This window comes from Netta rufina (assembly GCF_964035555.1).
Source record: "Netta rufina genome assembly, chromosome: 4".
In the NCBI taxonomy this organism is placed as follows: domain Eukaryota; kingdom Metazoa; phylum Chordata; class Aves; order Anseriformes; family Anatidae; genus Netta; species Netta rufina.
In genome coordinates, this window is record NC_140127.1 from 50067488 (window position 1) to 50083386 (window position 15899).

At 33.1% G+C, this 15899-nt stretch overlaps 1 protein-coding gene across 8 annotated transcripts in view; it reads left to right on the forward strand.

The window, feature by feature from the left end:
* Nucleotides 1-15899, forward strand: part of FRYL (FRY like transcription coactivator) — a 170888-nt gene that overhangs the window by 100540 nt on the left and 54449 nt on the right. For all 8 annotated transcript variants that reach the window (XM_084286220.1, XM_084286219.1, XM_084286214.1 and 5 more), the window contains 17 exons: nt 429-532; nt 1186-1294; nt 3843-3929; nt 4554-4725; nt 5388-5520; nt 5757-5864; nt 6826-7063; nt 7699-7884; nt 7974-8060; nt 8936-9204; nt 9549-9744; nt 11206-11330; nt 12776-12833; nt 13850-13941; nt 14269-14441; nt 14875-15035; nt 15594-15704. In XM_084286220.1, coding sequence (XP_084142346.1) covers nt 429-532; nt 1186-1294; nt 3843-3929; nt 4554-4725; nt 5388-5520; nt 5757-5864; nt 6826-7063; nt 7699-7884; nt 7974-8060; nt 8936-9204; nt 9549-9744; nt 11206-11330; nt 12776-12833; nt 13850-13941; nt 14269-14441; nt 14875-15035; nt 15594-15704 — 2409 coding nt within the window. The remainder of the gene's footprint in view (nt 1-428; nt 533-1185; nt 1295-3842; nt 3930-4553; nt 4726-5387; nt 5521-5756; nt 5865-6825; nt 7064-7698; nt 7885-7973; nt 8061-8935; nt 9205-9548; nt 9745-11205; nt 11331-12775; nt 12834-13849; nt 13942-14268; nt 14442-14874; nt 15036-15593; nt 15705-15899) is intronic.

Genomic DNA, 15899 nt, shown 5'->3' on the forward strand with positions numbered 1-15899 from the left:
TATTCACCGGACTTAGATGGACTTTGTGCCTGATCCAAAGCAGCTACTCCCATGTTTTAGACAAACTCTAAGTTTGCCATAAAGTAGGCATCCATTACCAGATGGCTTTCTAATGAAGTTCTTTCAGGCAATGCACTCTTGTTATTCATCTCAAGAAACTGCTGCTTGTTAGCTAATCCTTTGCTTTCAGAGTGAGAAAATAATCTCAAGTTACTGGTTAAATATTGAAATAGTATTGGAAATATGTAATATAAAGTTGGTTTTATGGATACACATTAAAACATGTAGTCAGTATTAAACACAGCAGTTTCATTGTTAAAAAAATATTCTCAAAAGTCAGAAGAGTAATAGTAGAATTTTCTGAATGTCTCACAAATAACAGAAACTGTATTTAATAACAGAAACTGTATGTTTCATTTATTTTATAGAATAAAGATCCCAAAATGTCCCGAGTTGCACTGGAATCTTTGTATAGATTATTGTGGGTTTATGTTATTAGAATAAAATGTGAAAGCAACACTGTAACTCAAAGGTAAGTTCACTGTGCAAGGGATTGTAAATTATTGCTGGTTTTGTTTTATTTTCCTAGTGGTATTAAAAAAGATCTTGAAGCCACCATGGGGATGGGCTTGTTGGGTAAACAGAGGAACAAAGACTTCATCTGAACAGAGAAAACCAAGAGAACCTGTTTAGTTTGAACAGGAGAAGGAAGACAATCTGCAGTTGTCTTTTATATATGTGATGACAGAAGTGAATGGAGAGATAAGAAATGGGAAATGTAGTTAAAAGGCAGTAATGGTACCAGAACAACTAGGGTGTGAAGTGACCATCTCTATGTATAGTCTGAAAATGAAAAGATTTGTTTTTAATAATTAGTATAATGAGAATTTGGAATAGTCATTCAAATTTTGCTCTTCCTCCTGCAGGAGGAATTACAAAGTAGGATCTTAGTCAGTTTATAAATGAATCCATTACAGTGTTCCCTGCAACAACGGAGGGCTGTACTTTGATGACAGAAGATGACAGATATGACAGGAGATGACAGAACCTGTCATATGCTTCTGTGTTATGTAGTAGTAACTCTCACACTCCTTCTAAGTTTGAATTATAACATCTATGCTATTAGAAAAAGTTACTTTTAAAACAACATTTTGACTATTTATATTTGTTTTTCAATTCCTGTAGTCGTCTCATGAGCATTGTATCAGCACTTTTTCCAAAAGGATCACGTAGTGTGGTCCCACGAGACACACCTCTGAATATATTTGTGAAGATTATTCAGTTCATTGCTCAGGTAAGAAAATGTCTAGGTGGAGATACGAGAATAGTATGAACATTATTTGGAAGAAATGTAAATTAAAGGTTATTTTTAAAAATATTTGTACTGCATTATAATGGTTTTATATATTGAATAAAATTTCCCCAAATATATATATATATATATAAATATATATATATATATATAAAATATATTATATATATTTATTATATTTATTATATATTATATATACATTACATACAATATTATATCATATAATAATTATATTATATAATTATATATAATATTATATATAATATTATATATAATATTATATTTATATATAAATATATTTATTTATATATATATATATATTTATATATATATAAAGAATGGTATGACTAATTCATTTCTACTAGTCACAAAACTGTTTTCTCTAAACTTCAGTAACTTGTTTATGAATATTACGATTAGTATTTACATCTGTATTGCTCTGCCTTGGGCATGTGTACATATATATATAATACAATAATATAAGTACTATTTGTCTCTTTTTGTCACTATTTGCATTAGTGTGTAGTTTGTATTGCATTATGATTGGTGTTATTTTGGGTGCTTCTGCTGTCCTAATATGCAGGATGTGATCTCTCAGGATACAGTACTAGTTTATTAACCTTATAGATTAATTTTTTCCATCTTATAGATAGCTTGTCTGTGCTTCAGCTTCCAAAATTATCTGTTTCTGTTTACACAGAAAAAACCCTTCACAATCTATATTTGTTTGCTAGGGTTCCTCTTCCTAATTATCAAATCTTTAAGCCTTTGAGTACAGTTCAGCTTATTTCAAGAAACGTGTTTAACGTGAGCAGAGTTGTGCAGGAATTTTTCAAAATGAGATGGCTCAACTGTGTCAGGGGATCAGCTAAAAAAAATTGTTTGACTTCTTGTGTATCATGGAATTTAATAACAGTTAAGAACTCATCTGAAAGAAAATATTGAAAGCTCTCAGTAGTGACTGAGAGCTTCACAAATTTCACAAAATTTCACTCTAAATTTTTGTGATTTAAATTTAGAGTTTCCATCTGAACTGTGTTTTGCCTACTTGCTTCAGAAACTAAACAAAACCCTTCTCTGAAATCTCTGTTCCCGATTTCTGCCTGTCATGCTGATGTGCGCCATGGCACCTGGTACCAAAGAAAGAACATCTGTTTTCTGTTTCCTTACTGCATGGTTTGCAACAGAAAGAATATTAAGCAAACTCACTCAAATGTAGAAAGAAAGAAACAAAAAATAAAGCTGAATTGGGAAGATATATTGGCATAAAGACCTTGAAAAGCAAGTAGGAACAGGAAGTTGTTGGATGGGATAATGGGTACTGCCTAGACTGAAAAGCTATTTGTTGCAATCAGTGGGCACATACCCAAATTTCAACAGGAAGCTAGTGAATGAACTGGGTATAAAATGAAACTGAAACAGATAATTGGGAAAGTCAAGATGCTTCTTATTAGTCCTGTTCACCATTGTTTTATTGTTAAATTCAGAGAAAATCCAGAAAGTGAAATAGAGTGCTCTTAATTAGTAGATGTTCGTTGCTTCAGCCTTACTGTAAAAGCCTATACCTTATTTCCTTATTCTTTTTGATTTCTGTTCTGAGTACACGATTTCATGTTGAATTCTCCTTTTGCCCTTCTCATTCTAGTTTCTGAATGCTTTTAAGTGTTCAGTGTGTTTTGTTTTTGGTTGTCTTTTTTTTTTTTTTTTTTGTAAAACAGCTGGAGACCTGAAGTTCAGCACAAAATAAATGCTGAAGTTCCAGGTTTTTGGTGCAGGTTTCTTCCAAACTAGATAAAATTTATTAACACAACCAGGGTTTTCAACTTAGCACTTCCACTAATGAGATCCCAGGGACTTAAATCAGGCATTCTCAGGCTGAAGTAGATGTAATTAGTAACCTACTGTGAAAACTTTATTTAACTAACACAACTGTCATCATCTGTAAGAGCTATTTAACAGAACCAGAAATAAAATGTACCTTTCAAGGGAATGTTCAGTTGTCTTATATATCAGACTGGGTTGTGTTATTTTTTTTCTAGCATATGTAGTACATTTCTGATCTTCAAGGATTGAACAAAATTTATTAATAAGCTAATAATAACAACAAAAAAATTATTTCAATTTGATACATTTTTTTCAGTTGGCATCTCTTGAATTGGAATAGATTGAAACTACATGTAAACATAGTATATAACCATTCAAAGAAAACCTGAATCATAATGCAAAAAGGAGCTAATCTGAGGTTGCAAAGGCAACCTTATTTGATCCATTTCGTAGCTCATGTGGGCTTTTACCAGTCTGATAATGTTACCATAATGTATTTTGGGTTTTTGTTCGATGTATTATATTAAAGACTGTTGAACTGTACTATATTTTAAAATGAGTATTAATTCATAAGAATAAACTGGAGGGATTTTTTTTATTTTTTTTAAAACTTTTAAGACATGATACTCTGTACCAATGAAGCATAAATTAAACTATGCATACTAACAGAAACAAGATGATCATATCAATCTTTTTTCCTTTACAGGAACGTTTGGATTTTGCAATGAAAGAAATAATATTTGATCTTCTTAGTGTTGGAAAATCACCTAAAACCTTTACTATTAATCCAGAGGTAATAAGCTTGTTAGTTGCATGCACTGAGAACAGGGTATTGGGGCAAATTTTTGGGAGTGTGGTTAACTATTTTCAAGCTGTTTTAAAAGCTCGAAATATCCAAAGGGGATAAAACTAAAGTAATTGCAGTTGCATACAGTTGGTGTTTCATTTCTGGTTAGTAAGCTAACAACTACTGCAGTTTAGACTCATTTCAACTATAAACTCAGTATTTGTGAGTATTTGTTAGAGTATAACTCAAAAGCCTTTTTTCAGGGAAATCCTAATGGCTTCTTATAGTTCAGGACCCAGTTTAGTAGATGAGACAATGCCTGTCTTCAGTGTATCATTTTCAATATTCATATCGAGTCCTTTAGTTCTGTGTATGGTAAAACATCCAGTATATTAGTCCATGCCAATTCAGTTAACTGGAATCAGAGTTATGGGGAGGCATTTGAGGCCTAAATTTTATTCTTGATACTTTTGTTACCCTAATATGTAATATTTAAATAATGTCTGTCCTACTAATACTGTTTGCTTAAAAAGGGAAAATACAAATTGCGTTTGTCTCATCTATGTTATTTTAATGTTATAATTCCTTCTGTTTTTTACTTTCTTTTTCTTCCCCTGGCTGCTTTGGTAGAGGATGAATATAGGCCTCAGAGTCTTCCTTGTCATAGCAGATAGTTTGCAGCAGAAAGATGGTGAACCACCAATGCCAACAACAGGAGTTGTTCTTCCCTCAGGAAATACTCTGCGTGTGAAGAAAATCTTTCTAAATAAAACTCTGACAGATGAGGAAGCAAAAGTTATAGGTATGTTGTAGTCTTTTGTGATAAGTTCTCAGTTATTCTCAAAGAGTACATCTGCGTAACTTAATTTCTGTATTTATTTTAATTCTTAGCGAGAAGGTAATGGTAGTATGCTTTAACATGATTCTTTGAGACGGCTGCTACACAATGTTGAACTTCTGGTGTATATAAAAGGATCCTTGGCTTTTTTAAAATATGTTTTTTACAGCCAAATTAGCACACAGAAGACTGAGTGCAATTACTGTGGTAATTAGCGTGGCAATTTTTGTTCCCTTGATGGCACTCTAGAATGCCTCAATACACAGCTGAAGTGGAGAAAGACATTTTTGAGCCCATTGCTCTATTGATCTTTTGCAGATGAGGTAGTTGTCTCTAAGGGCCTGTTTCAAACTAGAACTAAAATGTTCAGAACAGAAAAAAGCAACTAATGATTATTTCGATGTTTATGTTCTTCCTGAAAGAAACTATTACTTTCATACAGTGCCTCCTACTGCTCACTTAATGTGCTTTTTTTTCTTTTAGTACTTAAAATGTGTTTCATGTCATCTTCTGTACAATTAGAAATTTGTCCCAAGCTGAATGTGGCAAATATTTTAATAAAAATGTAAAAATTAAATGAGAACATGAATAGTGAAAGAGGTTATTGGAACTCTTTGCCATTTCAGGAATGTCAATATACTATCCTCAAGTCAGAAAAGCGCTGGACAGCATTCTTAGGCATTTGGACAAAGAAGTTGGAAGACCCATGTGCATGACTAGTGTGCAGATGTCTAATAAAGAACCTGAAGACATGATTACGTATGTATAAAATTACGGTATTTTCATTGTCATGGTTATTTTTATGTTGTGATGTTTTAGAGGCCATCATTAATACGTTACATATGTTGGCTTTTTACTTGAATTAAATTAAGGCTAATTTCATTAATTAATGCTAAAAACTTTTTTTTTTTTTTTTTGACATAAGATTGAAAATGTTTGTGGTATACTGAAGTAGATTTTCCTGTTGTTTTGTTGATTATAAACTGGTTTTGTAGGGGTGAAAGAAAACCTAAGATAGATTTGTTCAGAACTTGTATTGCTGCTATCCCAAGACTGATTCCAGACGGCATGAGCAGGACTGACCTCATTGAATTGCTTGCAAGGTAAGGGAAATGAAATTTTGCTTGTAGTGAAAGCTTCTTTTTAAAAGCTATTTGTCAGTGCAATATAAAGTGTGAGTCCAGCGCATACAGAATCTATTCCTCCTATTGTTCTACCTCATCAGTTGGTCAGGTATTACTGGCTGGAGGAGCAGGAGGTAAATTTAACTTGGAAGATCTTGCACTTGTTTTTAGAGATAAACTTTTGGAAAGTAGGTATTTCTATTGTTATATTTTTTACACTTGTTTAATCATTTTGTTACTCCTGTCATTTTTTTTCCTGTTGATAAAACTGCAGATTATTGTGAAGGCATGCTTATCTGACATTACCAAAATGAGACAAACGCTAATGGGAGACTTTTTTGCACGCTCTCTACTTAACCTGCTTCCTTTTTGCATTTTGCATAGAACACTATGCATGTTCTTCCATCTCTTATCTTATTTTAAATTGAATGTACCTTATCAGTACTGATAAGTAGGTGAGATAAATGGGCAAGCAGGGGTTGTGGTACATACAGGCAGTCTTCACTTATTACTAGAGCAATAAACCTTCCTTTAAAAAAAAAAAAAAATGTAAGAAAGGTCTTGGTGTAGGAATACAGAATAGCTTTTAGTTTTGAAATTACAAACTCAAACTGATCAACTTCATGGCCCTCCTCTGGACCTTTTCTAACAGATCAACATCTGGGGGGCCCCAGACCTGTGCACATTTGAAAAATTTGATCAGTCTTGAAAATTACATGTTTGTATTCAGTTTTTTGAACTCTTGTGTTATTTTACTTTATTAGTAGCAGGATCTTCTGTTAGTAGCCAATTTCTGATGTATACAGTGCAGAGATGTATGTTTTTTTGGAAGTATTCTACATTTTACAAGAAAGTACAGTTAGCACCAAACTTTAATTTGTAAAGGCTCATTAAAAATATGCAAATCTAGGGTGATGATACTGATATTTTTTCTAAACAGGCTGACAATTCATATGGATGAAGAACTTCGTGCCTTGGCTTTCAATACTCTCCAAGCATTAATGCTTGATTTTCCAGATTGGCGGGAAGATGTTCTTTCAGGATTTGTATATTTTATTGTGCGTGAAGTGACTGATGTCCATCCAACGCTTCTTGACAATGCAGTAAAAATGTTAGTGCAGCTCATAAATCAGTGGAAACAAGCAGCCCAAATCCACAATAAAACCCAAGATTCTCAGGTATTTTTAAATAAGGTCCTTTGGTATTAAACATATGTTAATCTACGTACAATTTTATTAGTAAGCTTTATTGTTTCAGTTTACTGAAAAGTCAGTTTACTTTCTTACAGTGCATGAACATTCTTAGACCTATTATCTTAAATATTTTTGCAAAAAAAAAAATCAGTGTAATATTATTAAGTAGTCTCTACACACTAATTCAATGCCACATTTTTCTTTACATCAAAAGTCAGTATGCAGGACTGGAAATACGTTAAACAGCAGTGTTAAACAGTAGATCTACAGAAAAAGCACCACTTTTCACTAACAAATAGAAGGGGTTCAAATAATTTTATATGGTATTAAGTATGAGAGAGTCATTTCCTTATTTTTAATTCTGCCTTCGCTACATAATTCATGTAAGGAAGTGAAATAAGAAAGACTTTCTTGTGGTATTTGTTTGGACTGAATTCAGAGAGAGACAAAAAATAACAAGTAGCTGATATAATGTTATTCTCAGAATGTAAAATATGACTAGTAGCCAAACAAGACCTAAATACCTTTTAATTAATTCTGCCATTGCTATTAAAAGAACTATAACTTGGCTGTGTTTACTTTTTTCTTAAATTGTTTAACTTCTGTGATCTGTTTCTTAGCGTGGTGTATCCAACGGGACTGCCCATACCCTTCCTCTGGAGAGGACCCTTTATTCCAATGTATTTCATGTGGTGGAAGGCTTCGCTTTGGTCATTCTTTGCAGCACAAGGCCTGCAACCAGAAGATTAGCAGTCAGCGTGCTTAGAGAAATAAGGGCCTTGTTTACACTTCTAGAAATTTCTAAGGTAAGAGCTGATGGCATATTCATGTAACTGCTTAATGAAAGGGTGGTGCTTTTCTTGACTTTGAGTTTTTTATGCTTTGTATTTTGTAGAGTGATGATGAGTTGGCTATAGATGTAATGGACAGACTAAGTGCTTCTATCCTGGAGAGTTTCATACATCTTACTGGGGCTGATCAGGTAGGACAGGTTTCATGTTAGTTTGGATGTAAGGTGATGTATTTTTCTAAATCTGTTTGTCCCAGATAAATGGTATGTATTTTAAATCAGTGTCATTACATTCAGGCTAATTTTATCAGCTGTTGATTACTTTTTTTTTTTTTAATTAAAAAAAATAATAAATAAATTAAAAAAAAAAAAGGCATTAAAAAAAAGCCCTCCCAGGGTCTCAAAAAAAATTTAAGAATGTTGTGAAGCTGATGACAACATTGTACGTATTCTGATCAATAATGAGAACATTACACAGACCACACAGACACACACAAATACCTTTGTGTCTGTTTTTTTTTTTTTTTCCACTTGACTCACAGATCACAAGTTATTGGAAGCAAAGACCACTGCCTTTTTCTGCAGCTATATAGTGTCTAACAAGCATTGTGTCCTTTATCCATGATGAGAGCCATAATAAGTATCAATGACAGCTGAATTCCTTATTATATATTTATTTTTAAACCTTAAGTATCAAAGAGAAGCTTTTCTGTGTTTGGGTTTAGGAAATGAGTTGGAATTCAGTAGTAAGCCTTTAAGAGTCTAGAATCTTTTGGAAGAATAAGTCATCATGAGTCAAAAGGCCTTTTTAATAATTTAGAATTACTTAATATCCAGTTCCTTTCCAAACAGTGTATTTCTGTCATTAGCCATATTAGGAACTTCTCTAAAACAATATGAATTAGGTTTAATTAAGTAATGTGTCCTTATGTATGCCCAAGTATGCTTTTGACACTCAAGATTTTATTAGATATTTAACAATGAAAAAATGTTATTTAATATGCATGGATATAATTTTTTTCTTGTTCTCTCTCTTTTTTATTTTTATTTTTTCCAAATGCACACAGACAACTTTACTATACTGTCCCAGTTCAATAGATTTACAAACTTTGGCTGACTGGAGTTCCTCTCCAATCAGCCACCAGTTTGATGTGGTCAGTCCATCACATATATGGATATTTGCACATGTGACTCAAGCCCAAGATCCATGGATTATAAGCCTTTCAAGTTTTATGAAACAGGAAAATCTTCCCAAACACTGCCCAACAGCTGTAAGCTATGCTTGGACATTTGCTTATACCAGACTCCATCTGCTGTCTCCACAAGTGGATATAAAGTAAGCTCATTTTTGATTTATCATCATTGTAATGCTATCACGTTTCAGTAAGATAACGTGCACTGCTAATATTTTCTACGGGTTTAATTCAGCTTTATGTAACAAAAAGTTGAAGCAGTTCTATTTGAAAGAAAAATTATCTGCTGTAAAGATTAATTCATGCCTTTGGCAATATTGTAGTTCAACAAGTTTGACTATTATATGTACAGGTCTATTCTGAATAATTTATTCAGAGTTTACAGTGTTAACAGTTGTGGAAACAAGGACATGTATAATTTTAAAATGAATTCAATGCAGAAACAAAATGAAACCTGTTGACCTTTTTTTTTTTTTTTTTTAAACAGCAGCCCTATCAATGCAAAGAAAGTGAATACTACTACAAGCAGTGACTCCTACATTGGGCTCTGGAGAAACTACCTGATCCTTTGCTGCAGTGCAGCATCTTCTTCAAACTCCTCCACTTCCACTGGCTCTGTGAGATGTTCCCCTCCTGAGACGCTGGCGTCTACTCCTGACAGTGGTTATAGCATTGATTCAAGAGTAGGTTCTTCTAATGCTTACTATAAATACCTCTAACTACATGTGATTTGAAGGAGAAATATTCAAGGCTTATAATTATTATGATTCTTAAAAGCTTGTGTAATTAATCTGAAAACACATTTTAGGATACACTTGTCTTTCATTGGTTTAGGATAGTGTTTCAGTGCACTTCTCCCATTTGGTGCTGTAGAGGCTTTTTTGCCTATGCTTTTTCAAGCAACATTTAATCATGTAATGAAAATGCAAACCCAGTCTCAAAGTCTTATCTGGTGATAATGAGGAAATGTTTTGTTTTCTAATCTTTTTTTTTTTTTTTTTTTTTCCCTGTCAGTACACCTCGGTAATTCTGAGCAAGTAGCCTCTCATACCACTAGCTGAGGCAGTGATCTGTTCAGGCATGATGGATCTTGTTATATTTTTCCAAACCACAAAACAGTTTTCTGTCTGCATTACTTCATATCACCTGCAGATTCAGTTTGTTTGTTTGTTGCTTTTTATTTTTCTTATTTTGGCTTCCTGTAGAAGATGAAGTAGAAGTGAAGATAATGCATGGATTGAGCAAGTTTTTGGCAGAAGCAGCCTATTCTGGTTGTTTGTTACCAAGATACTCCCCTTTAAATATGAGAAACTTTAGACTGAAACTTTTTTCTCTTTGAGGGCAGAAGGAGGGGAACACCTGCAGTCCAATTCCTTTTCTTAAGGAGGCCAGATACATTAAACATACAAGTCATCATCATCATTTCAACAGGTTTACTTTTTCTTTTAAAGAACCAAAAGATCTTGCATGATGATTGTAGGCTGTCCTCTTAAATTAATATGCAAGTGGGAATTGAGCTAACAAAATTCCCATTTAAGATTTTCCCTGAAAAGAGAAACGTGCCTATAGTCAGAACGTCTTCAAGATAAACATGGAAGAGCCTCAGAAAGATGTTGTCCAAAGCTAGCCACATAACCCAACAGGTCACTTTATACATTTGATTTTCAAATTCATGGAATATCACAAAGATATCTAATGCTGTGCTTCTCAGCTGACTGTGAAGATTTTGTGTAGCTGCACTCCCAGCACTTCTTGGAGAAGAACTGATCTAGTAATAATCTTATTTCAACTCTGTTATGTACCCAGTAGAGAGCCTCAGTGGGTACCAAACAGATGGGAAGAGATCTCCACAAGAGGTTTGTAAATTAACTGAAAAAACAGCAAACACAAGGGTAGTTAAACACTGATTTTTCTGAGGCCTTCACAATTACCTTCAGCCCTCTTGATCACAGTAGAGAGAGGACGTGCTTTTTGTACTATTTTAGAAATATGTTGTCTGTGTCAAAGATCAAAAACTTTATTTTTATCATAAGTAGTTCAAATCAGTGTTTATTGTGAGAAGAATCTGTAATTATAGCATGTTTTAATGTCACCACCTATGTGTTAGGTAACTTCATTCTGTTTTATTTCCGTTTTCTTCTTAGATCATTGGCATTCCATCCCCTTCTTCCTTGTTTAAGCACATAGTTCCAATGATGCGCTCTGAGAGCATGGAAATTACAGAATCCCTTGTACTGGGACTTGGCAGGACCAACCCAGGAGCTTTTAGGTAATTGTCGTGTTTCATCTGTTTTTATACTAATTGATTATGAAGTTGGGGAAACAGAGCTCAAGAAGAAAAAGAAAAAAAAAAGACATTTGCAGCTTTTTTAAGCATTATATATCCGTGGAAATGGATTATCACTGTCTTTGCTAGCACTTAGTTGTGTGGCAGTGATTATAAGAGGTTGAACTAACTTTATTATTTTATGCCTTTATTGATGTTTAAGACTTTTCTATGAAAAAACAGACTATGGACTATTAACATTTGAAATGTTCATCATGTTGAGAGTAATGAAACTCATTATCAATAACACCACTTAAAGCTGCTAGAATATTCTTTTTCTCTTTTGTTTTCTCTTAGTAATCACATAAACTTGTCTAGGTGTCTTGTGCTCTCCACTGAAAGATGACCCATTAGTATGTTTTACCACCAAAAAAAAAAAAAAAAGATTCCAAATTCTTTTTTTCGTTAGTCTGAAAGAAAGTATGAAACTATCCACAACCATACTTAAGTCTCTTGTAATTGAGCAGACCACAAAAATTTGTGCAACTTTCCCAACACTGTGATGCATTTCCTGAAGAAGGACCTTTGAATGGTGTGGCAGAGGAGTCAGTCATTTACCATGAAAACTTAAGAGGATTATGCTTTTGTTATGTCTAAATTAGAACCGCACAGAAAGTAGAAAAAATGTGGATCATGCTCCAGCAAATCTAAAGTGGTGGAGGTAGTTAGTAGATAACCAATTATCAAAGTAAAATCAGTAAGCTTTATCCAAGCTTTTAGCTTGTCTGCATGTATCTCGTATCTACTGATCTCTTTCCCTGTCCTTTGTCCTCCCTCTTAGAGTCATGAGATAGCTGCAGTTTGGCAGAAGGAACTGAGTAATAATAAAGACTGGAGCTTCAGAACAAATTGGGAATGTAACCACAACATCAAAACATGATGTTTTTCATTTTTCATAGAGACTAGTCTGACTAGTCTGTCAGCATACTGTTACTGACCTTAGAGAAGCAACATTTATTAACAACTAAATGCATCATGACAACTGAAAGAACATAGTATGATAAGCTGCCAACATCTTTTTTTTTTTTTCCTTATAGTATCTGTTTGCAACATCAGCTTTTGTTAAACCCTGAATAAGCAAATGAATGAAAGTCATCTCTAATAGAAATATGCCATAATACTTGGGAAATGAAAATTTAGTGGTAGTTATTGAGACATCCATTTGGTGTCCTTGGTATCCTTGGTCTGCCTTTAAATTAGGAAAATCTGTTTCTCAGAAACATCTCTTTTTTTAAATCCTGATTTATTTCAGAAAGCTACAGGTAAAGAAAGAAAACCTCTAAAGGTGTTTTAAATGAAATTTTAACACTAGTTGCTGTGAAATATCTTTTAGTTGAGATGTGAATTTAATGATTGTTATTATCCTTTTAACTCTTATTTTAATTCAGGGAACTAATAGAAGAATTACATCCTATAATTAAGGAAGCACTTGAAAGAAGGCCAGAGGTAATTGGATATTTTCACACAGTTTTATCTATCTTCTCACAAGTGGTAGTAAATAATAGTTAGTTATGTTGTTTAACTTCTGCACCTAAAAACTGTCAGTATACCAGGAAACAAAGTAAAACATTACTTTTAGAAATTATTTTGATGTGTTTATATTAGAGGTAGGGTTTTTTTTGTTTATTATTCCTGTATCAACACGGTTTTGTTTCAAATGAGTAAAAAACTACTATAACCTTTTCCACATTCTTTTAATTCCTGTTACCTGAGCATAGTTTTACATTGTTGTTACATCATTATATTATCAGTAATGTGCCTGCAATTAGTAGTACCTAAGACATAGGATTGAATTCTACTGTCTACCAGCTTTATTTAGTTCTTTAAAACAAAAATGGCTGTAAGCTCACCTGGCTGACTGGTATGACTAAAAATTTTCTAATGGAGAGCATGTTTTACAGGAGGGTTTAGAAGCCTCTGTATGTATCCATAGAAGTAATATACAGTGAGATGGTTACTCAGTGTTTTCTGTGGTAACTGTTCTTACTTGTCTTAAATATTCTTAGTATTTATTGCTAATATTAGTAATAAATTTGTAATTAAGTATTAGTAATGGGAAGAAACACCACTTCTGTTTCAAAATGTTACTGGGCTATAGTGTGTTTTCTTAGTCTTGCATGTAAGTACATGTATGTAGGAGGATTGCAGTTTGTACTTCAGTTCATTGTTTTATGTCTTACTTTCTGATGGGAGAGTGATAAAATAAAAAGTGTATTATTTTGATAATATGTGTAATGGTAAACCAAGTATCTCTTGCAGTTACAACAGGGATAGCTTTTGTTTACTGTCTGGTCTAGTAAAATTGTTAGTAATTTTGGTAACCTATATTAGAAGTTTGGTACCCCAGATAACTGATGCCAGTTTAGTAGAGATATAATAATGCTTTTATATGCTATGCAGTTTTATATTTTCTTTTTTTTTTTTCTCCACTTATCTAATTCTGTGTTTCCTTTGTTGAATAGAACATGAAACGACGCAGGCGTCGAGATATTTTACGAGTACAACTAGTACGAATATTTGAACTGTTGGCAGATGCTGGTGTCATTAGTCACAGGTAGGGGCAGGACTGATGATAAGATGTTGTGCTTCTGTATTAAGTTACTAATATTCTTATGACCCAATATAACAAGAATGCAAAATTCTTCAGTGAGTTTTAATATATAAGAATATACTGCTAAGTATATGCTTATAATATATATATGCTTATAGCATATAAGAATATGCTAATAACAGAAGCTGGATGAATAAATTACTTGTAATTCAGTGTTTTCAATGATGATGTTTTACTTCTTTTAAAGAGATAAAAGTAAATATTGTTTTCCTTAAAATATACTTATATATAAAATTTATCACACTTTGATATTTTTTGTTAATTTTTAAGTGCAAGTGGTGGCCTTGATAATGAAACACATTCCCTCAACAACACTTTACTTGAGTACGTTGATCTAACGAGACAACTCCTAGAAGCAGAAAATGAAAAGGATTCTGATACGTTGAAAGATATACGATGCCATTTTAGTGCCTTAGTGGCAAATATCATTCAAAATGTTCCAGGTATGTAAAAACATGTTAATATATTCTGATAAAGTGATTTTATTTTTTAAAAAAGCAACAAAAACATTCTGAATTTTCAGAATACTTGCATAAAAATATTTTAGATCACTAGTTTTGAGTGCAACTTTAGCATTATGAGTTTTTAAGGGGGATGTTTGGTACTGTTTAGAATGATACAAGTTATTTTCTCATTTAGAAGTCCTGTTGGTTGACAGTGCATTTAAATTTTTTAGACTAGTAAGTAACTTGTTTTTGTACGCCAGTGTCATTCAACAGGACAATAATGAAGCTACATCCAGCTAGTATGCTACTGAAATAGTATGTCTTTAATTTTTCCTTTTATATTGAAGTGCAAAAAGTAAAATCAGACCCAAACAATTATTCTAAAACGGTAGCAAAAAAGTGTGTCTAACTGTGTGTGCTCTTCTTACAGTCCACCAGAGAAGGAGTGTCTTTCCACAGCAAAGTCTACGCCACAGTCTATTTATGTTGTTCAGTCATTGGGCAGGTCCTTTTAGTATCATGTTTACTCCCCTGGACAGATACAGTGATAGGAACATGCAAATAAACAGACACCAATACTGTGCATTAAAGGTAAGTTAGCAATTCATGAATTTTGGAAATAGATTCCCATTTTGATTTTGTTAATGCAAATTTAACATTTGGGCTTTTTGGGGGTGGTTTTCACATCCTTGTTGTCTTTATGACTTAATTCTTTCTCTGTTCTACCTACTTGCGTATTGTTGACTGCTTGGCTTTTTCCATACTATAAACTATTACACTTGCTATAGGAATTTCTTAAAACTACTAGTAATGTTGACTTCCCATGACTTTAGTCCTCAATTGCCTAAGGAGAAAGGCTTTCATGTAAAAGTTCATTAACAATAAAATTGGCCTATCAACTCTTGCATATGTCAGCTTTTTGGTTTTGACAATTCTTTCTATTTGGGATTTCAGAAAGGTATGATCTGTTTTTTTTTTTTTTTTTTTTTTTTATTTCTTGAATAAGATATTAAATAGTTTTTATTAGCCTTAGTCATCTTCCCTTGTCTGAATAGAAGTTAATTTTCTGATATTTTAATGGGCTTGATAAAAGCGCGTTTGCTGTATCCAAGTTACTAAAATGTAATGTGTTTCAATTACTTTCTAAAGGCTATGTCTGCTGTACTGTGTTGTGGCCCTGTGGCAGATAATGTTGGGCTCTCATCTGACGGCTATTTATACAAATGGCTGGATAATATTTTGGATTCACAGGATAAAAAGGTAATACAGGCAATGTAAATAGTGGTTTGCAACTCTCAGTGCTTTCAGCATATGCGTTAATGGGTTGTGTGGTCAATTTGGCCCAAAGGCTTTAGAGTGGCTTACACTCAAAGCTGTCTTAGTAGCATATATTTTTGCATTTTCCTTGATTTGTGCATTCACAAAGTTGAGGAAGGCAGTCCCTAATTACAGCCT